The sequence below is a fragment of the Hyaena hyaena genome, unplaced genomic scaffold, assembly GCF_003009895.1.
Source record: "Hyaena hyaena isolate Hyena2069 unplaced genomic scaffold, ASM300989v1 scaffold_19, whole genome shotgun sequence".
Taxonomy (NCBI): Eukaryota; Metazoa; Chordata; class Mammalia; order Carnivora; family Hyaenidae; genus Hyaena; species Hyaena hyaena.
The window spans coordinates 5965106-5990497 of record NW_024080651.1 but is presented as its reverse complement, the minus strand read 5'-3'; the positions used below and the strand labels follow the sequence as shown (position 1 = coordinate 5990497).

General features: G+C 44.4%; 1 protein-coding gene across 5 annotated transcripts in view; it reads right to left on the bottom strand.

The window, feature by feature from the left end:
• The window catches only part of DEPDC5 (DEP domain containing 5, GATOR1 subcomplex subunit), a 134121-nt gene that overhangs the window by 1309 nt on the left and 107420 nt on the right, over nt 1-25392 (bottom strand). For 4 of the 5 annotated variants that reach the window (XM_039225513.1, XM_039225536.1, XM_039225528.1 and 1 more), the window contains 8 exons: nt 22352-22506; nt 19636-19713; nt 19006-19138; nt 16979-17087; nt 15526-15750; nt 10971-11140; nt 4970-5141; nt 2337-2397 (listed from right to left, as the gene is read on the bottom strand). In XM_039225513.1, the coding sequence (XP_039081444.1) occupies nt 2337-2397; nt 4970-5141; nt 10971-11140; nt 15526-15750; nt 16979-17087; nt 19006-19138; nt 19636-19713; nt 22352-22506 (1103 nt within the window). The remainder of the gene's footprint in view (nt 1-2336; nt 2398-4969; nt 5142-10970; nt 11141-15525; nt 15751-16978; nt 17088-19005; nt 19139-19635; nt 19714-22351; nt 22507-25392) is intronic. The other variant, XM_039225521.1, reaches the window with a different exon arrangement.

Here is a 25392-nt window from a genome sequence, read left to right as displayed (position 1 = left end):
GTAGGCCTTCAAAAAAGGCTCTGAATTGAAATAGAATAAATTATCTTAATTGAAATCCTCTTAAAAATGAAGCATACAAATCTGGGGCTCTTTACTTTGCTGTGTTCTAGAAATGGGCAAGATAAGCCACTTTTCATCTATGACTTACTTGATTCTGCTTCTCATCTATGGCTTGTTCTATTTTGGGTGTTTCTATTCCCATCACACACATTTATTACAGCTCTACCTGCTAAGTGCTGTAAAGGATGTGTTAACAGATGTGGCTCTCGCCCTGAGTCTGGGAGGTTTATGTAATGAAGGCAGAGATGTAGGGAGAACTAAAGGAGGTAAAACACCTGTCTCCTTTCATTGCATCCTCTATATAAGCTGCCAGCTTTACACTAGCATTCAGTAATTATTTATCAAAGAACACATGAAGTCAAATAGGCAAGTTAAATGGACAAGCTAATGTGCACAGGAAAGCTCTTATCATCTACAGGCTGACCTTATCATGTGTAGGAATGGCTCTGGATTTTGCCTTTCTTCCCTTCTACTTCCCTATCAAGGCTATTTATTTACTCAGCATAGATCAGCCTGAACAGATTCTTGCCTCATTTCTTCTTTAGGTCACCAGGGAAGACCTTTAATTTTAAAAAGGCAATTTAAAGACATGGTGCTTAGCCCCCTCACTGTCCACTTCGGGAGCACACAAGCCAGGACTATGGTGAGGGCAGGGGGGCTCCAGTCCCACCCAGACAAAAATGCAGGAGCTGGGGAGCCACAGCAGGAAGGTGGGCCAGAGAAGCTGGACCTGTCTCCAACTCTGTCTGAGATGAACCTTACGGGTGGGCTAATGTCTCCTTTTGGAGTCACATTCTAACCGAGAGTTCCATTCTGTACAAAAGCTCTTCTGGGCAAGGTACACTGTTAAGTGCTTAAACAGAAACAAAAATGAGAAAAATGCATACCCTTGTTCCCCCAGGGGCCCTACCCTAGTGTAATAGATGGATAGAGGGTACTAGAAAAAAAAAAAGAGGGATTTAGAGAGGAGAGACCTGGAAATTTGTGGTGGAACAAGACTGACAGGTGTAGAAAGGGGTAGGGTTTAGGGGAGAAGGTATAAGTGGGGAAGGTGGGTCTGGGTGAAGAAGGGGGAGCATGTTTAGCTATAGGGACACGCAGGAGAGTCCATACAGTGATATGCAGGGACAGGACAGAAGACGTGAAGAAACTGAAGGCTGAAAAAGCACTCTGAAGAGGACAGGGCAAAGTTTAGATATGACTAGGATCAAGATGAGTATGGATCAGGAGGGGGATGCTGTGAAGAAAGAAGCACATCTGACAAAGACCATGCTCCGAGTGACATCTAGCCTGCAAAATCCAACGACTGCCCAATGATATCCAAGGGAAGCGTCAGACTTGCTTATAAACGTTTCAGTTGGCTGGAATCTTCCTAATGATACCTACTATCTACTGAGGGCTTCCTAGGTGCTGGGAACTCCAGGGAACCCTCCCAATAACACAGTGAGGGGTGAGAAAATGGAAGTGAAGCAGTTCCAGAACTTGCTCACGGTTCCTCAGCCAGGTGCTGGTGGAGGCAGAGGTGAACCAGGCCTGTCTGCTTCCTGCATTGAGGCCCTTTGCCACTGATTCACTGCACTCCCCACCTTTTGCCTCCAATTGGCACGCACTACTGCTTAAAGAAGAAGCCGGTCTATGATGCGCAGGGGGTGAGAGGGAGGTTTGTGGTGGGGTGTTAAGAGCTGAAGATGTTTGATGACAGGACACTGAAGGAGGTGCAGCAAGAGGATTAGAAGCAGGAACGGAGGACTTGCTTCTGCCATGATTAACATGAAGTGGACATTGCCTAGTGCATTCTGGAGACAAAGCTGGACTGGCCTGAGGGGTAGATAGCTAAGCCCAGGAAAGCTGTTCCCTGGCACACATATTAGGTGCCAGTAAATACCTGTGGACTTATCTACTGTCTTTTAACCCTTTATTATCTTTCAACATGGGTCCAGGGCTCTTGACACGTTTTACAGTTTTCATCTTTTGTCATCTCCTGGACAGCTTGGCCTAGGGTCTTGTTGGAGGCTAAGGAGGGAGCTCTATGCTCTCCCCCTCAACTGGAAGAAGGTAATGAGGTCTGAAAAACAACAGCTATAGGAACTGAACAGGTAATGCTTATCTTTGAAACCAAGGCAAAGGGTGCTGTCAGAGGTTAGCAGCAAGGCTGTCATTGGTGGACTAGATCCATTTCCCCAGAAATGAAACCAACTGTGTTTGGGTTCGGTAATTGCTACTGCGCACAGTCAGTAATGCCTTCCCACTATATACCCTCTTGCTCAGGGACAAACCTGTGTGCAATGGCTTCCTGGAAAAGGTGCATTCGATCCCAGTATGTTTCTGGCTCAAAGCCTAAAAGGAGAAAAGAATAAAAGCCAGGGTGTGATTCCAAGGTTTGTAATTCTCCCTGGGTTTGGCCTTTTGTACCCTTCACTTCTCTTGGCCATTCCTCCCCCTTCAGTTTAAGCACACTTTTGCACACTACTTGCTTTTGAAAGACCAGCCTCTGTCCCAAGGAACAACCGTATTTTCTCATCATCCCTTCCCCAAAGCTCTATCAGGTTCTAGAAAGGTACTGAATATGAGTCCTCAGCAATGAGTGTGAGCTACCAGAATTCAATGTAAGCCTCATTCTAATGACTCCCTATGCCAAAAGTGGAAAGGAACATGATATTAAAGTACAAACAAAAGATAAGCTTTACATGCATGTTATCTGCTTCTAAGGAGAAAAGAAAAAAAAATGTATTACCCATGTTCCATTTCCCTACAAGGAAAGACAATATTATAAGCTCCATTTTAGGGATGGGGAAATTGAAGCAAATAAATATGAAAAATATTTTTGGAAAATTGATAGGCTGGGGAGGGCAAGGGAGCACACAAGTGCCTTTCTCCATCACTCGCATCATTTCCCCAGCCTTGCTCCTTCTCCAGAGCTGGTGTGAGGACTAAGAGTTGATGAGGAGGTGGATGGGTGAAGCCGGGTGTCACACAGCAATAGGCAATGGGCCAGCACTGTCTTTGGGACCAAAATGCTGAGGGCTGGAGGTGCAGCTTCACAAGACATCCTGAATCACAGGGGCTCTTTATGTTTTGGAAGTATCTATCTAGGATACATTTGAAGGTTCTAGGCAACTAAAGAGCAAAAAAAGAAAAAAGGCTTTGGGTTTAATAGGAAAAAACACACACAGCAACTTCCTCATCAGATGCTTAAGATTTTGTATCCACTGTTATCGGAAGGCAAGATAACAGGAAGAGAAGTAGCACAGAAGCAAAAAAAAACCAAATTTTTAGATTTAAGCCCTTGTTCCTTTAAACTAGGCCTCCTTTCTTTAGCAGTAACCATGTAACCATGGCAACCAACAGAGGATGCTGGTCTTGAAGCCTGGGTTACAACTGGCAGGGAAAACCAGAAGCTCACACAAAAATGTCTTCCAATGTCAGCCTTTCCAGCAACTTGTGCTGTTAGAATGAAGGTAGAAAACCCCAGAAGAGTCTCTGGCTGGTGTGGGAGAAGTGTCTCCTGAGCATATTAAAAACAGTAGCATGAGGCTGTTGCCTGGCTTGAAATCATCAGATATGAATATAATCATGTGGCATTTCAGGACTGTAATGGTCCTCTCTCAGCCTTAGCCGCTGTGAGGTTAAATGAGAATATGTGTGTGTGTGTGTGTGTGTGTGTGTGTGTGTGTGTGTGTGTGTGTGTGTGAAGAGCACTCTGTCAACTCTAAGGATCACAGATCTATGGCCTCTAGTGGCTCTGTGGGGCCTGTCTGAAACCCCAACCATCACTGGAAACATTGTGTCTGATAAAAAATGTCTTCTGGGATATAAACAAAGAATATACAGATGGGCCTTTGGAACACAAGCTGTTTGCACCAGTGGGACAGCCTGTCACAGCAAAGGTGCGGGAACACTTAGTGTGTCTTTCCTGACCTAGAGGGACCTCTCACCCCTGGGCTGTTCTCTTTTACCAACCATGATGCAGACTTACAAGGGCAAGGGAAGAAACCACCTCGCTTATACCAAAAGTTTTTCCATTCACACTTAAAATTTCTATATTTGAGACACTAAAGGGCTACTGTTTTTTTTTTTTTCTAACTTTTCATTTTGAAAAAGGTCATCTGTGAGCTCACTGAAAGTTCTGGATGAGCTATTTATATGTTCATCACAATGGGCAATTAATTGGTGATAAAAAGTTCTGTGCTGTGTGAAGTAAGACTTGTTCCTTCTGTCTGTCCTACACCTGCCCTCGTAGATCGGCTGGGCTCGGGTTAAGCAGCAGGGTGGCTCAGCCCACTGTCTGCCCACGTTAGGATTGACAGCCCTGTCCCGGGGAAGGGCTCTGATCACAGCCCTGCTGTCCTCCTCTGAGCCCCCTCCTGCTCTGTCTTCCTTGCAACGCAGGACTCAGGCCACATGCAGTGTTCCAGGTGCTGACACACTACAGCTTTGCACAATAGGACGCTGTATCTTGTTCTGCGTTCGACGCCTCCCTTTTTAGTCTCTTTGCATGAAACAGCAGATTCAAGCCTCCCATAAGGTTCAAATTCCCACAGCCCAAGCCAATAAGGCTGGAGCACAGAAAGGAGAGTGTGGGGAGAATAACAGTGCTGCTCGTGATTTAGAGTATCACACCTTCTCCCATCCACCATCTGTTCCAGGCCTCATGAGGGTCTTCCTGAGTTGGCAAAGTAGCTTTAAACTTTATGTGCTCTCATTTGAGGGATAAGGAATTTGAAGCTCAAAGACATTATGCGACACACCCAGGGTTACCAAGTCACTAAGTGAAGAACCAGCATTAAACCCAGAACCTGTGGATCCCTTGTCCAAAGGGTCTCTCTGTGCACTAAGCTGTGTCAGTTAGATACCTAGAGAGGTGGCCTTACTCATGCAGATAGAACCTTCAGAGGGGAGTATCTCTTACTATCAAACAGGTGATCACTACCCTCCTTGAGCAGGCAGCTGATGTTGAGTGGGATAAAGAGCTGAGCTCGAAGTGGATCGCCATACAGGTAACTGGGCAGTGCAAAGGGACCCTCCAAAACGGGGACCAACAGAAAGCCGCAGGAAGTGGCTTTTCGATGCCAGCCTTGGACCTGGTGGGAAGCACAGAAACAGTGTCATTTCCAAGTTAATTCAGACAAGAGAAAATAGTTCCTAAGGAGTGAAGCCGCCACAGTGGCGGCATACATATTGACTGGCATGTTCATTTATTAATGTTCACTGGCTCCAAACTGATCCTGGTCAGGAAACTGCACAGTTTAACCTTTGGCAAATACTTGAAAAACTGTGAGTTAAGCACACAGCTCCTCGTCACAGCCTTCTGCAACTTCAGTGTTTCTTCTGGAAGGAAGAGACTGGAAAGAGCTATTTCTTGCCTCCTAAATGGCCTTCTCATTCTATAGGATGTTGGAGGAAGGTCACAGGATATAAGTTAAGTCCTTCTAATTATGTCCTTTATCAAAAATTTACTAAGTCCAAAGTATCAAATAGCCACTCAAGCTGGCTAAAAGGGACATGACGCAGGGTGAACGATGACTGTGGTAGCCTCTGGCCAAAAGTGATAAGCCCTGACCTGGCGGAATGAGAGCCTCTCTCCTGCAAATTCCCAAAAGCTGTCTGTCTGAAGACAGACTAAGAACAAAAATTAACTGCAGCAGCAAGACAAACTTCCCAACCATAGCACTGTCTTAGAGAAAAGTAGCAATTTTCTACATTTTAAGATACCTTTTAAACCTTAAAACTGTGTATACTGAAAAGAAAAAAAAAGCTGATGTACATGGCTCTGGCATACAGAAGAGATCTGTGTCAAATATTATTTCAAAAAAATCTAGTTTGAGCCATAACTTGATTTAAACAAATAGGAGTATGTCAAAAATTGAAGGGGACCACTCTTATCTGTTTTCCCAGAAACACCCATAACAACAATATAACAACCACAAAAACCAAGATCTCTGTTCTACCAAAATAATTTCTTCTTTTTTTAAATTTATTTTGAGAAAGAATGCAAGTGGAGGAAGGACAGAGAAATAGGGAGACAGAGGATCCAAAGTGGGCTCTGTGCTGACAGCAGAGAGCCTGATGCAGAGCTCAAACTCACAAGCCGCGAGATCATGACCTGAGCCAGTCAGACACTTAACGGACTGAGCCACCCAGGTGCCCCTGACCAAAACAATATCTAAGGCTCTTTTTATTTTTAAATTTAAAAAAAATCTTTATTTATTTTTGAAGGAGAGAGAGACAGAGTGCAAGCAGCAGAGGAACAGAGAGAGAGAAAGACACTAATTTGAAGAAGGTTCTAGGCTCTGAGCTATCAGCATAGAGCCTGATGCAGGGCTCGAACTCACAAACTGCGAGACTATGCCCTGAGCTGAAGTTGGACGCTTAACTGACAGAGCCAGCTAGGTGACCCTAAGGCCCTTTTATGTTATGTGATATTTTAAAATGTCATATTTTATAAGTACATATTATATTATAAATATTATATATACATATTACCTGCATAATATTTACCCTAATAAAATGTTATAAAAATAACAAATTTGGACACTGTCTTAAAATAATAATTAATCAACATTAGAGATTCATAAAAACCTAACAAAATACAGTTGATGCTTGAACAACATGGGGTTATGAGTGCCAATACCCATGCAGTAAAAAAACTGAGTATAACTTTTTTTTTTTTTACAGTTTATTGTCAAGTTGGTTTCCATATAACACCCAGTGCTCATCCCCACAAGTACTCTCCTCCATGCCCATCTCCCTCCTCCCCCTCCCACCCATCAGTCCTCAGTTTGTTCTCAGCATTCAAGAGTCTCTCATGGTTTGCCTCTCTCCCTCTCCCCACGTACTTCCCCCCTTCTCCTCCCCCATGGTCCTCCGTTAAGTTATTCCTAATCCTCCTATACGTGCAAACATGGTATTTTTCTTTCTTTGCCTGACTTATTTAGCTCAGCATAACACCCTCGAGGTCCATCCATGTTGCTACACATGGCCAGATTTCATTCTTTCTCATTGCCATGTAGTATTCCATCATACAGATAAACCACATCTTCTTGATCCATTTGTCTTTTGATGGACACTTAGGCTCTTTCCATGTTTTGGTTATTGTTGAGAGTGCTGCTATGAACATTGGGGTACATGTGCCCCTATGCATCAGCACTCCNCATTGATGGACACTTAGGCTCTTTCCATGTTTTGGCTATTGTGGAGAGTGCTGCTATGAACATTGGGGTACATGTGCCCCTATGCATCAGCACTCCTATATCCCTTGGGTAATTTCCTAGCAGTGCTATTGCTGCGTCATAGGGGAGTTCTACTGTTGATTTTTTGAGGAACCTCCACACTGTTTTCCAGAGGGGCTGCACCAGTTTACACTCCCACCAATAGTGTAGGAGGGTGCCCGTTTCTCCATATCCTCGCCAGCATCTAGAGTCCTCTGATTTCTTCACTTTAGCCACTCAGTGAGTATAACTTTTGACTCCCCCCAAACTTAACTACTAATAGCCTACTATTGACTGGAAGCCTTACCAATGAGATAAACAGATGATTAACATGTATTTTGTATGTTATAGGCATTATATACTGTATGCTTATAATAAAGTAAGCTAGAGAAAAGAAAACATTATTAAGAAAATTGTAAGGAAGAGAAAATACATTTATACTCCTGCCTTGTACTTCTAAAAAAAAAAAAAAATCCACGCATAAGTGGATCCATGCAGTTCAAACCTGTGTTGTTCAAGGGTCAAAACTGGAATGATAAAGGGATTAGCAGCTTTCAGTGTATTTTACATGAATTGGCATGAAAAGTGTATTTTGAAAAGACAATTGCTGTATTTCCCTGAAGAGTTAACTACTCTTCTTCCTGCCAAATTGTGACTATACATGTGTGTCCACGAATGTTATGGTCATGTTCTGAGACAGGATTATCTGGTAGGGCTTCCAAGGAGAAAGCTTAGCCTATTGGGTCAGAGGGTTGGTTCTGCTGGAAGGAGTGGTCATCCCAGTGTCGACTGGCTGGGGAAGTATCAGTGTTCTCTACAAGTTGAGCCAGACATGTGGCTTGGCATCTTAAGATTTGGACCTTAAGAATTTTCCAGTGTTCCAGGGGAGGGGTCCTTGGGGCACTAATACCATGTGCAGGCAGACTGGGGGTGGGCAGAGACCCAGACAAATCTCTTTCCTAGACTGTCATGTCTTGTTGGACAAAACTAGGCCTCTGAGGCCTGGACAGAAAAACTATGTGCTGCCAGCTGATGTGCTCTCTCTCTTTGGCCATCTCCTAGCTTTCTATAAAGTCTTTCTGAACTATCCAGCTACTCTCGGCTCTGTGATGAGATGCTTGAGCCGGTGTGGAAAGACCTGTTAAAGGTCAAGAAAAACATTCCTTTTCATTGAAGGGGAGAGTGTATAAATGAATGGCAGACTGCAAAGGTGGTTAAAGAGAATACCTGGAAGATAATGACAGCTTGGCTAAGGAGCATCTGTTCTATAGGCACTGGGACTGGGGGTGGGGAGTGGCCAGAGTGTGGGCAATGAGTGACCTGATTAGGCAGACAGGCCAGAGCAGACTGGAGGAGGAAAGACAGGCAGAGGACCAATTAAAAGAGGGCCTCTGAGCTCTGGCACTCGTGACATTTGGGCTGGTTAATTCTTTGCCCTAGAGGCTGTCCTATGCAATGTGTTGTAGGATGATGAACAGCATCCCTGGCCTCTACCCACTAAATGCCAGTGGCACTCTTCTACCATTTCTGCCAAGTAGAAATGTTTCCAGATATTACAAATATGCCCACAGGGGCAAAATAGCACATTCCCCAACACCTGTTGAGAGCTAGGGTTAAAAGCAGTCATGTTCATTGACAGGGATTGGTTAAGAAAATGATGATATAAACAATGAGGCAAAACAAAAAAAACACAACGATGAGGCAGACTTATTTTTACTGATACTGAGGATTTATAATAGGACAAAACAATGCAAATACAGTTGACCCTTGAACAACACTAGTTTGAAATGCTCGGGTCCACTTACACATCAGGGTTTTTTTTTAATATATAAGTATGTAAGAGTACTGTAAATATATTATCTTTTCCTTATGATTTCCTTAAAAAAGGAACTCCTAGTTTACTGTAAGAATACAGTATATAATACATATAGCACACAAAATTGACTATGTTATCTTTAAGGCTTCAGGTTAACAATAAGCTATTAGTAGTAAAGTTTTTAGGAAGTCAAAAGCTAGACTTGAAATTTTTACTGCATGGAAGGTCAGCATCCCTAACCCCTCCATTGTTCAAGTGTCAACTAAGTATGTATTCCGAGCTACCATATCTGTTAAAAAAAATAAATAAATAAACCACATCTTCTTGATCCATTCATCTGTTGATGGACACTTAGGCTCTTTCCATGTTTTAGCTATTGTGGAGAGTGCTGCTATGAACATTGGGGTACATGTGCTCCTATGCCTCAGCATTTCTGTATCCCTTGGGTAAATTCCTAGCAGTGCTATTGCTGGGTCATAGGGGAGTTCTAGTGTTAGTTTCCTGAGGAACCTCCACACTGTTTTCCAGAGGGGCTGTACCAGTTTACATTCCCACCAACAGTGTAGGAGGGTTCCCGTTTCTCCACATCCTCGCCAGCATCTAGAGTTCTCTGAATACTACATGGCAATGAGAAACAATGAAATCTGGCCATGTGTAGCAACATGGATGGACCTTGAGGGTGTTATGCTGAGCGAAATAAGTCAGGCAGAGAAGGACAAATATCATATGTGTGCACGTATAGGAGGACTAGGAGGAACTTAACAGAGGACCAACCAGGAGAAGAAGGGGGGAAATGGTGGGGGAAAGGGAGAGAGGCAAACCATGAGAGACTCTTGAATGCTGACAAAAACTGAGGACTGATGGATGTGGGGGGGAGGAGGGATGGGCATGGAGGAGGACACTTGTGGGGATGAGCACTGGGTGTTATGTGGAAACTAATTTGACAATAAACTATTTGAAAAAAAAAAAAAAAGGTAACAAAGCTTTGTATATGCAATATAATCTCTCTGGAAGTACACTCAACAAAATGGTAGGGTGTTGCTTTTATTTATTTATTTTTTTAAAGATTTTATTCAAGTAATCTCTAAACCCAATATGGGGCTCAAACCCACAATCCCAAGATCAAGAGTTGCATGCTCTACTGACTGAGCCCGCCAGGTGCCCCAGGTGGTTGCTTTTAGATGGAAGTCCCAAGGAACAGGATAGGCTGAGAGAAGGGACTTACTTTTCACTCTATACCATGATTCTCAGTGAGGGGCAATACTCCTCTTCCCTAGGGACATGTAGCAATACCTGGAGACATTTTTGTCATAAGGAGAGTATGCTACTGGCATTTAGGATAGAGGCCACAGATGTTGAACAACATTCTACAATGCACAGGACAGCCCCCTTACAAGAGAAAATTAACTGGCCCTAGATGTCAAGAGTGCTAAGGCTGGAAGGAACCTGGGAGGCTTAGTCAGTTAAGTGGCCAACTTCGGCTCAGGTCATGATCTCATGGTTCATGAGTTCGAGCCCTGCATTGTACTCTGGGCTGACAGCTCAGAGCCTGGAGCCTGCTTTGGATTCTATGTCTCCCTCTCTCTCTGCTCTTCCCCCACTCAAGCTCTGTCTCTCTCTCTCAAAAATAAATAAACATTAAAAATTTTTTTAAAATAAATAAATAAAAAGAGTGCCAAGACTGAGAAATCCTGACCTATCCCCTTTGCAGCTGTTTGAATTTTTTACTGTGTTTAAACTTTTGAGGCTATTCCAGCACTGCAGGTAAAAAGTAATTGGAACCTGAACTAAAGAAAAAAAAAGTGACATGAATCTCTACTCAGCATCCACTGTGCCCCTCTGTAAGGTGAACCAAGGCCCTGACCACAACACAAGGAGGTTCTTACCATCTCAAAGAGGACGGCAGCAGTCACCGCCATCCAGTGGAGCTTGATCTCGAAGGCTGCATTCAGGGAGAAGTTGCCATGATAGTAACAGCTGCACCACTCTAGTCGGTCTGTGCGGTTGTTCACGTCCACATCCAGGGTCACAGTCCTCTGCTCTGGGACAGTGGCAGCTATGTCAGCACATTGGAGGGGTCCCGAGAGAGAGAGAGGGAAAAGAAGGAGTGGGGTGAAGAGGAAGAGTAAACAGCTAGGCATCCAGACATGAAATTGCAGAATCACCTAACAGAAAATCATAGATTCCAGAAGCTTCCTGAAAATCATCTAGTCTGGGGGTCAGCCAGCTTTTTCTATAAAGGGACAGATAATACTTTAGACTTTACAAGTTATGTGGTCCCTCTTTCAGCTACTCAACTCTGTCATCAGAGTGCACAGCAGCCAGAGATGTTATATAATGAATAGGCTGGGCTGTGTTCCAATAAAATTTTATTTACAAAAACAGAAGGATTTTTTTTTTAGGGCAGTGAAACTATTCTGTATGATACTACAATGGTGGATACATGTTATTACACATCTGTCTACAACACCAAGAGTGAACTCTAATGTAAACCTTGGGTGGTGACATGTTAATATAGGATCATCGATTGTAACAAATGCCCAGTTCTGGTGCAGGGCATTGATAAGACTGTGTACTGGGGAAGGAAGTACATGAAAGCTCTGTACTTTCTACTCAATTTTGCTGTGAACCTAAAAGTGCTCTAAAAATAAAGCTTATTATACAACAAACAAACAGATGATAGTCCAGATCTGGCTGGTTAATAACGCCAGTTTGCCTCCCCCAGTCTGATCCAACTCCTTCACTTATAGATGAGGAAGTAGTAGCCCATGGAGGGGAAGTGCCTTGACTAAGACCAGTGTCAGAGCTTCAGCTTCAGGCTGAACCCCAGACCTTCCCATTCCAGTGACCCACAGAAGGACACAATGGGACAGACAGCCCAGACCACAGTAAGGAGGAAGTCTTGCTTTTCTGGTTTCAATCCAGGAAGGCAATAGTTTTACAATATGTTCTCAAGAAATGAAACCTCATAATGAAGCTCAACTCCCTGTTCCATCGACCATGTGTTGCTTACAGATTTCAGGTTGGTATCAGACTAGCTCATCCTGTCTGGAACTCCTGCTCAGAAATCCTACTCAGCCCAAGATAGGGATGTTTTAGAGATGGGATCAATCAAACTCCTAACTAGACTAAGCCTGAAACAGGCTCAGAAGTAATGAAAAGACCAGGTCTCTTCTCTGCCTGACTGGGCAGTGCCAGACCTAGGATTTCTACAAGCTGTTATCAGCTCTTCTTTCTCCCCTGCCCCTATGAATCCAATGGTATCTCTTTATCTGAAGCTGTCAGCTTAGTTCTGCATTTTGCAGGTAGAAGACCTGACTGGCTTTTATCACTGACAAGGATAAAACAGCTCGAATCAGCAATTTTAATGAACTTCTGTTGGGAGGCAGTGGAGCTATGGCGAGGATGGTGAATGGGTAAACAGCTTATCATTCTCTCAAAACCAGAAAATGCAAAATGGGAATGTTCTTGATGTAGAGTTGGAAAATCTGAGCTCTGCCCTTTAGCCATGTGCCCCTGAGTACATTGCTTCAACTCCCCTGGTATAGTTCCTTGTTTTCAAACTGAGATAGTACCAGCCCAGCTGCTTCACAGAGTATCAAGTAAAACATGGCTGTCAGGGGGTCACAGATTCCCCCTCTTGCTTTCTCCTTTAGCCACCTCACTTGTATCTCTCCTGTTCTTCTTTCCTCCCCCTTTAAGCTACAAGCTCACCAATGCTCAATCTGAGGCCTGCCCATGACTCTCATGGACACTGCTTAGCTGTCTGTTATACTTTAGGCTAAAGAACATGGCAATTCCAATGCTAAATTTCTCATCAAAACTAATTTCTATCTCTGCCTTGTGTTCCTTGATTCATAGTCCAACCACAGTAGCCTTTACTTAATAGCTCCAATCAAAGAAGGAAAGCTTTGTTCTCTGGTCTTGGACAGTGTATTCCTCCTCTGGGTGAAAAGCCCAGGTCACAAAAGAAAGGGCATTTGATAAACACCAACAGTGACCTCGCACATCTCTTTTCTCCCATCTGGCATATTCAGTTCAGAACAGGCTGGTCTGAGAATGCCCAGGAAAGTGTATCATTCAGCCAAGTGGTTATAGGCTCAAGATACCACTGGTTTCATACTTCAGGAGTGAGACCTGACAATATGGATGCAGCCAGCAGGCTGATGTTGGCAAGGGTGTAAGCCCCAGCCAAGCTGCCACTTTCAGCATGTTCTCTGAATCACTCCTTATTTCCATAAGAACAGACTTAACTCACCTTGGGGCAGTGACGCAGAGTGAGTCCCAGTAAATAGGTACCCCAGAGAAGGAGCAGACTAAGGACCCCTTACCCAGGTCACAGTGAGGGGGCTAGCAATGACCTGGGCAGGGGATGAGTGCCATTGGAGGAGAGAGAGTGCAGTTTCAGGTAGGACACTGGAGATCAACATTAACAACCAGACCTGCCCAACAATGGAAAGATAGTCACAAGAGTGACTGGGGATGTTATCAGATAGAATTAGCAGTAATAATGGTGTGCTGGATTTAAAAGGACAAGAAACTCACTTCTTGTGGGAAGGGTGATGGGAAAAGCAGCAGATGAGTGAAATTCCCCTGTAACAATCATGGGAGCCACTGGAAAGCTAATAGAGGGATATCTTCAAGAAAATATGCATGCATGTGAGACTCTGTCTAGTTTCAGAATCAGTGCTGACCCCCGAATGCCCATGTGCAGATACCAGTGAAGAACGCCTGCTTAATAAACTACCTGTCAGAGACACAACTCCCCTCTTCTCTCTTACTTTCCTTCTGTTTTGGAGAGATGACTTATTTTTCCATATGTAGCTCTTTATGTGTAATTTTCTGAAGTAAACTGGTTAAAAGTAGCTTTTAACTAAAGCTAAGCTGAAATGATTGGAATCTCACCTTGAGTTTAGGACTATGGTGGGCAAGAGAGGGTTCTACCAGCCAGCTGGGGGAGACTCTACAAATGACGATGTTCATACAGAAACTGTCAAGATAGCTTCCAGAACCAGGGTGATGATGCAAAGGGAAAAATTCCTAAGCATTTTTCAGGAGCAGTAACTCTAACCAAGCAGTAAGAAGGGATGTTTGGCAATGTTGGGAGATATTCTGTCACACTTGGGATGGGGGATGCTATTGGTAACTAGTAGGTAGGGAGTATGTGGCCTCTTTGTTTCCAAAAGACTTCAAGAAGTGGAGAGTTAGAAATGCAACACAAGGCAGAGGAAAAGGCATGACTACCTGGGGGAAAGAGGAGCTATGCTCTTCAGTTTTGTCTTCTCCATGCCCTGCTCAGTTCTCACAGTGCTGGGCATGCTGGGTTGAGGCTATAACATAAGGTCAAAGCTATGTCTGGGTCCAAGTGAATCTGAAGATCTGGAAACTGTGATATCTATATTTCCATTCTACCAGCTGGGCATCTCCAGGCAAACTAAGTAGAAGGTGTTATTTCACTGGGGTATGGCTACATTTACTTTCTTCCTTCTAGAGGCTTTCCCTAAAAAAGCAGATTTCTCTCCAACTTGCTATTGAGATAAACCTCATGACACCCTGCCTAGAGCACACATTGTCTAATGACACTTACATCCCAACCCATCATTCCAGTCCTTGAGAGCAAGGGTCCCATTTCCTATCAGAGGCCACAACCATTCAATAAGTGGGTGTTTAGGGGCACCTGGGTGGCTCAGTCGGTTGAGCGTCCGACTTTGGCTCTGGTCATGATCTCACGGTTCGTGGGTTTGAGCCCCACATCAGGCTCTGTGCTGACAGCTAGCTCAGAGCCTGGGGCCTGTCTTCAAATTCTGTGTCTCCTTCTCTCTCTGGCCCTCCCCTGCTCATGGTGTCTCTCTCTCTCTCTCAAAAATAAATAAAAAACATTAAAAAAAATAAGTGGGTGTTTCACCCCTATCTTGGAGCTGCTGGAACCGAGGAAAGGTGGGAAGACTCCTAGTTTACATTCCTCGATGTGGTAAGTACATTTGGGGAGGAAGGGCAGAGGAGAGATTCGTGCCCAGCTTGAGTGTTTAGAATGGATAACCTTTGAGGTTCCTTCCTCTTCAGAGATACCTAGGACGCTAAGGTCCTGGGAAGGCCTGTGGCAAGTACTTAACCAGCAGTGAGCAGCAGCTCACATCCCCTGTATTCTGGATGCTTCTTAGGAAAAATGGCCACATTGTCTATTCTCTCCTATTTGTGCAGGGTTAGCACTGTGCCCTGATTTAAGAACTACCAAACACTGTTTATTGGTTGAGACAATAATGAGCTTGACCCATGCAGCCAGTGGGAGCTAGCGCAGGAGCCCACAATGCGGACGAACAGAGAACCAGTATGATAGCTGCAGTGGCTCTAATCCTGGTCCATGTGGCATTGTTCTCTTAGCTGGCTGCCACTCTCCCTCCACCAGTACATCCACAAGCCCCATATGGGTCAAGCACCTACCTAAAAGTGCAGCTGCCTGGCTCCGCCCTCCAAAGCTTCGGCTGAAGGAGCTGTGTCTACTTGCATAGGAGGCTGGCCGGCTGGGCAGCCAGGGCAAGAGGAAAGAAGGAATCTCTGAGTGCAAGAGCTCTTCAGCTACAAAGGCCACCTCAAACCACTTGCGCTGGAAGCTGGCGAAGTCGTCCACTGCTGTCGTGTGCCAGGTGGTGGGCTGTTGCATGGCCACTGGGAAGAGCAAAGGGGAGAGAAAAGTGCTCTCAACACGAATGCTTATTTTCTTGATGGGAGGCTGAACTTTGAAAACACTATGCCAAGTAAAAGCAGCCATATACAAGAGGTCACATATTATATGATACCACTTAAATGAAATGTTCAGAAAAGGCTAATCCTTAGAGACTAAAGGCAGATTTGTGGTGGCCAAGGGCAGCGGGGGAAGAGAAGTTTGGCAGTGACTGTTAATGCACACAAGGTTCCTTTCAGGGTGATAGAAATGATCTGGACCTACACAGAGGTGGTGATGGTTGTACAACACCAGGAATGTACTAAATGCCAGTGTTCACTTGAAAATGGTTAATTTTATGTTATATGAATTTTATATGTTTTATCCTCAATTTCAGATCTCTACTTTCAGAGCAGGTAACAGTAACCAGGTTTTTCTCTACTTGAAGGTAAAAGAGGTACCTATTGGTCAGACTGAGAACATAAGAGAAGAGGTGGCATCACACATACCAGCGGCTGCCAGAAAAACAGCCACTACACAGATTCACTTGACACGTTCTTAGATAAAAGAACTCAGAGAGAGGGCACTAGCTGCTTCATCTGATGTATGTATGATTCCTGAAACCCAGAAGCTGAGAAGCCACTTGTTTGCAGGATGGGAGTCACCCCCAGCCAAGGTCCTGGTGGGCAATGGGTGGAATGGACAAGTGGGTATCTCCAGCTCTGACCTTGCTGGAATTGGTCCCCATCTTGGGAATTATGTTTTCTCATTAAAAGAAAAAAAAAAAAAACCACCTTAAACTGTATCTTACAAAACATGCTAGAATTTAATAGTCTTTCTAGGGTAAGAAATGGAGACTAGCAAGTAAAAAGTGCTATTAAGTTATGGATTAGAGCCTGGCATGCTATACTCAGAACCACCTACACTGGATGGGTGGGGAAGGGCACTATAATTAAAAAGCATAAACAAAAAATGACCCATGGGAATTTCCTCACACCAGATCCCTTTATCTTCCATCCATGCTGTTCTGACGAAGAACATACTATAGTTTTTAGAAATACTCATTACTCCGGTTATGCTTAAATTAAGTACAAATGCTCAGGAAGTTGATAGATCTGTTTACTTAGAATACAAAGTCACACAAGGAACTTAAGAATCACCATCATTTGAAATAGCAAGCCAACAGGAAAAACACTTGCCCCTGTGGGCAACAGGATTTGCCTCATCTCTGACCTCGGTCAGGTTCTTTGTCCATGACTATCTTGTAGAAATAGAAGCCGTAGATGAAGGTCCTCCAGACTTCGCCAGATGCGTGTGTGATGAGCTGCTCTTCCAGCATTTTCTAGAAGGAGAGACATTTAAACTCTGAAATTCCTGCGGAGGGACATCTTAGAAGTGCAGCCCTTGTTTATACACTGGAGTCAAGGGAGTGACAGAACACTGAAGAGATCCTACCCATTACCCCTCATCAGCCACGACAACTGCTCTATGATAAATGTTATTCCTGGTGTAAATTATATTACACAATGCAGATGCATATCATAATACCATCAATTATTTTGAGCATACAGAAAAGTATAAAGAAGATCCAGATATACCACCACACAATTTCAAAAAAGTTAACATTTTGCTATACTGTTTTTTTTTTTTCATTTTATTTATTTTAGAAAGAGAGAGACAGAGAGTGAGGAAGCAGGGAAAAGGGCAGAGAGAATCTTAAGTAGGCTCCACAATCACCACAGAGTCTGACTTGGGGCTTGATCCCACAACCCTGATCATGACCTGAGCCAAAATTAAGAGTCGAACACTCAACCAACTGAGGCACCCAGGTGCCCTGACTTCAGATCTTTTTATTAAAAAAAAAAAAAGGGTGTGTGTGTGTGTGTGTGTGTGTGTGAGAGAGAGAGAGAGACTGGGTCTCAGTCAGTTGAGCACCTAACTGTTGGTTTCGACTCAGGTCATGATCTCACAGCTCATGAGTTCGAGCCCTGCATTGGACCTGTGCTGGCAATGTGGAGCCTGTTTGGGATTCTCTCTCTTCCTCTCTCTCTACCCCTCCCCTCTACTCTTTCTCTCTCTCTCAAAAATAAACTTAAATATGGACTCTATGTCCCATTCCTCCTCTTCTCTCACCAGAAATAAGTGGTTAATGTAATGTTATTCTTATGCAGGTTTTTAACAATTTTATTATACAGACATATATTGATAAAGAATATGAGGTATTTTTATGAGATTTTAAAGTTTAAATAAAGGGCATAATACTATTATTATTTTGTATGTTGGACTTTCACTCAACATCATGCTTCAGACATTTATCCATGTTGATACATGTCCCTCCAGCTCATTTATTTTACCTGCTATGGAACCATTCCATCATGTAAATAAAAAAATCCAATTCTCAGAACAACGGGAGTATATGTAATAAGGCAAAGGTCATGCAAAACTACCTACTGAGACCTCCAAAGAGAGAACTGAGGATTGCATGCTTATTTAAATCAGTTACTGATTTCACATTTCAGGAATGACAAGCTAGCTGGTCAGCATTGTAGTGATTTCCAGTGGGGGCCTCTGTGTGGACAGAATGCTGTGAACCACCGCAGTCAACGTGACCTTTCTTATTCTTTTCTTCTCGAGCTTAACAGTGTCATTAAATTCAGCAAGTGTTTGCTAAGTACCTATACCATGTGCCAAACAGCATGATGATAATGCAAATGGACAACAAGAGGCTCTGCCCTCAAGGAGCCTGTCAAAGTGGGAGACAAATGAAATGAGATAGACAGACGTTTCCTTCTGTTGTGCTAAATGCTCTGATAGAGTAAAGACAGGACACCAGAAGGTTTCTGAGGCAGAGCCTCAGAGCTGGGATGAGCAGGAGTTGACCAGGGGAAATAGGGGCTCAAGATCAGAGGGAAGGTATTTCTGGGGAATCTTTTACAGAGACTCCTCCAAGGTTCAAAGGTGCAGACTATGCTGGCGTTGGTGGTATAGTGGTGAGCATAGCTGCCTTCCAAAAGTGCAGACTCTGTCTAGAACATTTCAGCTCATGATAAATTCTGCCAGACCTTTAAGTCAAGGTATAGTGTCTTTGAAATCAAAACCTGTGAGTTCATCGATTCCAGACAGGCCTCACACTTAACTAAAAACAGAGCTTCACCTGAATCTACAGCTCTTGTTAATCAAAAGGGCAGCTGCTTCAGAGGCCTCTGGTTTCATGGGAGCCTGAGGAGATGGTTCTGTGGGTCCTGCCCATGCTGTCTCACCTGCATGATGTCGATGGCCATCGCCTGCGTCTGGACACCCTCCACGTTGTTTACCAGCCAGTGCACCACCTCTGCACTGATAAAGCAGCATGGCGAGAGGCCCTTCTGTTCCGAGAGCAGCTGGACTCCTGTCCTGAATTTCAATGTAGTGGGCAGTGAGCAGGGTATATGTGCATGGGGGCAACAAGCAGAAAGACAACATGAAAAAGAAGGGACTCCCACTAAAGCATTTAATATCTGAAGAAAGGACCTGTGCAGCACAATTTCTCTACACTATTCCTAAACTTACTGAAATCCACAAGATGGGACCACAGGTGTGATAGCAGGAAAAGAAGAAGAAGGATCTGACATTTAGAGAATTACCTATATTTGTCAGGCATTATACTAGGGAATTTACATAATTATTTCATTTAGTCCTTATATTAAACCTGTGACTTAGCCACTAGTATCCCATTTTACAAACAAGGTAACAGAGGCTGAGAGAAGTCAAGTAACCTGTGCAAGGTCTCACAGCTGGTGAGCCATACAACCAGGTATGAATGCACCAAATCACACTGCCTGTGCATTGCCATGACTCAGGCCTGTGGGATCCTCCTGCCCTTGCACTCATACATGTGATGAGCCACTTACGAGGGGTGCTTCATGGCTTCTAGAATCTCCGTCAGGGTGGAGGATGAGGTTAAGGAGCATGCTGCCAACTGCTGAGAGCTGTAAACAGAGTGTCCAGTCAGCAAAGTAAAAAGGCACATTCACGGTCAAGAGCATAAACCTTAGGAACTACTCCCTCTACTGTGTACAGAGCTGGAGGCCAAGGATGACATTGATACTGATGGTGTTCAAGCAAATGCTGGACAGCTACATCCTTAGGGATATCTCACAGAGGGCTTCCTACTTTCAAAGCGTACATGTTAAGATAAAAAAAAAAAAATCAGAGTGGTTTTGTATTCAAACTTGCTTCCCTTAATAAGCACCTTCCCTTTTAATAATGTCTCAGCCACTACCAAGAGATCTCCTGGGACTGTTCCTGTTTTGCCCCCAAGGCCCTCCCCATCATTTAACCTCACCAGAGAGTGCTAGGTACCGTGGCAAGAGCATGGGGACAGAATCCCAGGATTATCACTTACCAACTCGAGGGGCTGTAACTTTTCTTAGCCTAAGTTTCCTCATCTGAAGGGGGGGATGATACTATTCCTATCTTTCAGTGTTGTTGTGAGGCTAATGTATGTAAAATACCACATGTAAGGGTGATACCCACAAGGCCCTAAAAGGTAAACATTACTGAACATAGTAACAATAAGATCAACCTTTTGAAACTCAGAAAGATTAGAGGAGCAGGTGAAGGTCAAAAGAGCTGGGAGTTGTCAGGGTCTGAGTTTAAATCTAGAGCCCAGATCTTTCTACCACCTATTGCCTGAGTTCTTCCTCGATGGGCTGATGGTACCTTTATTTATTATTTTTTAAATGTTTATTTATTTTTGAGAGAGAGTGAGTTAAGGGCAGAGAGAGAGAGACAGAGACAGAGACAGAGAATCCCAAGCAGGCTCCACACTGTCAGCACAGAGCCTGACATGGGGCTCAAACTCACAAACCATGAGATCATGATCTGAGCTGAAATCAAGAATCGGATGCTTAACCAACCTACCCACCCAGGCTCCCATGGGCTGATAGTACCTTTAAACATGCTTAATATTCAGCAGCTGAGCCAAGTTCACTGGGTGTGGGATATTCATGGCCACCTACTATACTAAATCTGGAGGCTTATTCCAGAAGCTTCTTGAGTCCATAAAACCTCTTTCTTTCCTCAGTCTCAGTCTCTTTCTCCTTTTTGGAGGGTCCAGGACTTGGTGAAACATTTCAGGATATCAGGCTAAAAAAAGCCTGTGAAGGGGTGCCTGGGTGGCTCAGTCAGTTAAGCATCTGACTGACTTCAGCTCAGGTTATGATCTCATAGTTCAGGAGTTCAAGCCCTGCATTGGGCTTTCTGCTGTCAGCACGGAGCCCACTTCAGATCCTCTGTTCTCTCTCTGCCCCTCACCCATTCACTCTCTCTCTCAAAAAAGAAATAAAAACTTAAAAAAAAAAAGAAAAGAAAAGAAAAAAAGAACCTGTGAAGACCACTCCCCCTCCCCTTTCCCCCCAGAAGTGAACTTCCTTCTAATGCCTGCCTGAGTCCCTGCTACAAGAACCTGAACAAGAGGCTATCCTGTCTGTGTGAACATCTTTGACGGCAGACAACGTAGCTCCTCTATGCAGCCCATTTCCCTGAAGCAGTACCAACGGCTAGTCAGTTCTTTATCATGAAATGGGACTTGTTCTTTGTAATTTTTGTCATCAGTCCTGATTTGTGTCATTTTTGGCCTCCTCACCTCCAGCCTAATCATCCTCAGTTCCCCTTTTCTTCCAAAAGCAGAACAAAACCTGCTGCTGAATGAGAAAGCAGAGAAATGCACTCCCTCCTTGTGTACCAGGCAGCCCCTCCAATCTCCTCCATACCCCGAGCCGAAAAATCAGCCGGACTTGATGGGGATTTGGGCTGGGGGGGAACAAAAGAGACTAGAGAAGTCCAGGCTGCCTGCTGCCTTTGAAGTGATCACCATCCCCAGAGCAAGTGAGGTGCAGTGCACCAGATGCAGGTAAAACTGACAGACTGAGTGACAGAAAGGAAACTGGGTGACTGGATGAGCTGCCGAAGGGGGCCATGAGCTCTCAGATGAAGGCATGCCAAAGTCAAATCTGAGAACATTTAGCCAAGGACATCTCAGTCAGGAGGACAGTGAGGCAACAAGACCAGACTGGGCAGAATATTATAAGTTAACACAGCTGGGAAGGAATTAAAAAAGAAGTTTCCAGATCTGACAAATGGCATTAAAAGCTGGGGCTCTTTCTCAAGTAAATGAGGTCCAAGCAGCTTCTTTTTCCTCTGGATACTCAGGAGTAAGAAAAGAACAACCATGTTCAGGCACAACCAGAGACTCATTGTTTTTTCATTTCCTTAAGAGGCAGATACTGACTGCCTGCGATCACATGCCAGGCAGTATGCCAGGTGCCAGAGAGAACATGACAGACTCCGTCCAGGCCCCTTTCCCAAAGCCCCCTCCTGCATGTGCCTGACACTCTTCTGTGTCGCTCTAGGTACCTTTTAGCTGTTCTGGAAGGAAGGCAGGACACAGATTATTAGCCCCATCAAACAGGTGCTGGTAAGGCCTTGGCAGCCCAGACTCCCAGGCAGAAGTCACGGCCAAGTTAGAACTTGGGCCTGGGACTCTGGCCTCCCAAGCTCTGCAGCTTTTGAGGCCAGACCATCCCCACTGCCCAGGAACATGAGTTCAGCCATTCTGAATCTCACCTGCTGTCACTGGAGTTTGCAGAGGGGAAGCTCTGTTCCCCTGAATTCTGGGAGTTCCCAAAGGCCTGGCTGCTGCCTCTGTCCACAGACTGGCCTGTGCTCACCCCCAGACTGGTGCTGTCCAACACCGGGGTGGCCGTCTGGTCCACAGACATCTGTAGGGGATTTGAAAATGAACAAAACAACAAAATTCTTTAAGGCTATTTACATACATATAAACGACTCTGTTCCTCTGTCCTTGCCAGGTCCCAGTGGGCCCTGGTGGACCAGAGCAATGGGAATTCGTGCACCTCATACTAAGGGTGACAGGAAACCACTGTTCACAGTGGAATCCCCAGAACCAAAGAAATGGCTCCAGCACCTAACTCAAACCACAGATTTAAACTAAAGAAAACTCTCTACAGAAAAAGTAAGGGAGTTAGAATTATTCCTGTGAGACTGAGAAGCAGGAAAGAGGGAACATAATTAGAGACAAATGGGTGAAGATCCCAGCAAACACCCTCACTAACCATGGGGCACCCTTTTCTACCCCAACTCTCCTTTCCCCTAGCTGTCAGTGAGACAATCTTCTAAGCACCCAGGTTCAAATCTCAGGGGCATCTGATAGCTCCCTTCATTCTCCAGTTTCACCTCTAAAGAAAGGCCTAGTCCTGTGGCCTCCCCTCTGCCGACTCACATGTATCTCCAAGTGACACCCTTTCCACCAGGGGAAGGTTATAACAGCCTTCTGAAGACCCTACCTGCCAGCCACCTCCATCTTCATCATCTGAAAAGACAGTTCTAACCCCATCACTCCATGACTCTGAAATCTTTCAGGTCTTCCCATGAGCTACCAGGCTCACAGGGTCTTGTGGTTCCATCAAAAACAGCCCTGACCTGTGATCACTCCGCACTGCCCACCACTCACCCACAACGCATTTCAAGCCAAATCAAACCCTCTGTGTTTAATCCTGTCTGTGTTCCCCCAACCTGAGATGCCCTTCCCTACAACCACAGGCTAAAAACGCTATCAGTCTTGAGGGCCATTTCAAATGCTGCTCCCTTTGTAGAATGTTTTCTGACTTACTCCACCCCAGCCCCCAAACGAAAACCATCTCTCTCTCTCTACTTTGGACCTCTATAACCCTCTCCTACAGCTGCCAGGTTTTGCTTCATGTGATGATATTATATTGGTCTCATTCCCTTTAAACATCTTAGAGCACAGGACCATGACCTGCTCACTTAGAAAAGCTGCACAGCAGAGCAAATATCTGGAGAGAATAAGTAAGCCTTCTAGAGCACTTCAAGAAAAATGACTTAGTCCCTCTTACATGGGAATCTTGAGTACATCAGAATAAAGTCTTATATTACCAAATATTTTGTTGGGTATTATAAAAATCACTCCTTCTTAAAACAGGGTGTCTCAACCTTGGCATTATTGCCATTAAGGGCCAGATAAGTTTTTCTTGTGGGAGGCTGTCCTGTACCTTATTCTTGATATTGAGCAGGGGCACCTGGGTGGCTCAGTCATTTGGGCATCCAACTTGGGCTCAGGTCATGATCTTACAGCTTGTGGGTTCGAGCTCCATGTCAGGCTCTGTGCTGACAACTCATAGCCTGGAGCCAGCTTCAGATTCTGTCTCCTTTTCTGCCCCTCTCCTGATCATGCTCGTTCTCTCTCTCTCTCTCTCTCTCTCAAAAATAAATAAACATTACAAAAATTTTGGGGGTCGCAACTGGGTGGCTCAGTTGGTTAAGCATCCAATTCTTGATCTTGCCTCAGGTCATGATCTCACAGTTCGTGAGTTTGAGCCCCGCATCGGGTTTTGCACTAACAGTGCAGATCCTGCTTGGGATTCTCTCTCCTCTCTCTCTCTGACCCTAACCTGTTTTCTCTGTCTCTCTCTCAATAAGTAAATAAACTTAAAAAAATTTTTAAAGATGTTGAGAAGCATCCATCACCTACTAGATGCCAGTAACACCAGCCCCCATCATTGCTCCTATTTCCAGCTGTGACAATGAAAAATATCTTCAGATACAACCAAATGTGCCCCCAGGAGACACAAAGTTGTCCCCAGTTCTTAAAGAATCACTCTCCTACAACAGGCTCAATGATTTGCAAAAAGAGGACGACACGGACTTTGCTGGCATCATAAATATATGGAGAAATGCAGCAAGCAGCAGTTTGCAATTACCAATCACCATCTGCCCCTAACCAGCAAGACTTAGGAACCGGTACTATGCCACAAAGCTAAATAAGAAGCTATTTGAGGGAAGCTAGACCCAGTTCTTAGGTGCTGCCTTCCAGACCCCTGTAGTGGGGTTATCTGTCATGTATGGTACCTAAAAATTGCCTCACCAGCCTAAACTGCCAGAAATTTACATAATTCTTCAGCTTTCTTTTAGCAGAGGTGTGGTTAAGGAGTATTTTCTAAATCAGAAATTGGCAAACATTTTTTGTAAAGGAGCAGAGAGTAATTACTTTAGGCTATGTGGGCTAGATGGCCTGTTGAAACAACTCAAACCTGGGGCGCCTGGTGGCTCAGTCAGTTAAGCATCTGACTTCAGCTTACCTCATGATCTCACAGTTCTTGGGTTCAAGCCCTGTGTCGGGCTCTGTGGTGACAGCTCAGAGCCTGGAGCCTGCTTCAGATTCTGTCTCTTTCTTTCTCTCTGCCCCTCCCCCATCCGTACTCTGTCAGTCTCTTTTTCAAAAAGAAACATTAAAAAAAAAAAAAAAGAAGAAACTACTCAAATCTGCTTGAAGGACAGAAGTAACCAGTAGCCAAATAATGTAAATAAATGGGCATGGCTCTTCCAATAAGAATCTTTCTTTCTCTCTTTCTTTCTTTCTCTTTTTCTTTCTTTCTTTCTTTTGAGAGAGAAAGAGAGAAACCAGGGGAAGGGTAGAGAGAAAGGGAGAAAGAGAATCCTAAGCGCTCCACACTGTCAGTGCAGAGTCCAATAAGGGGCTTAAACTCACAAACCATGAGAACATGACCTGAGCTGAAATCAGGAGTTGGACACTTAACCGACTGAGCCACCCAGGCGCCCCAACTTCC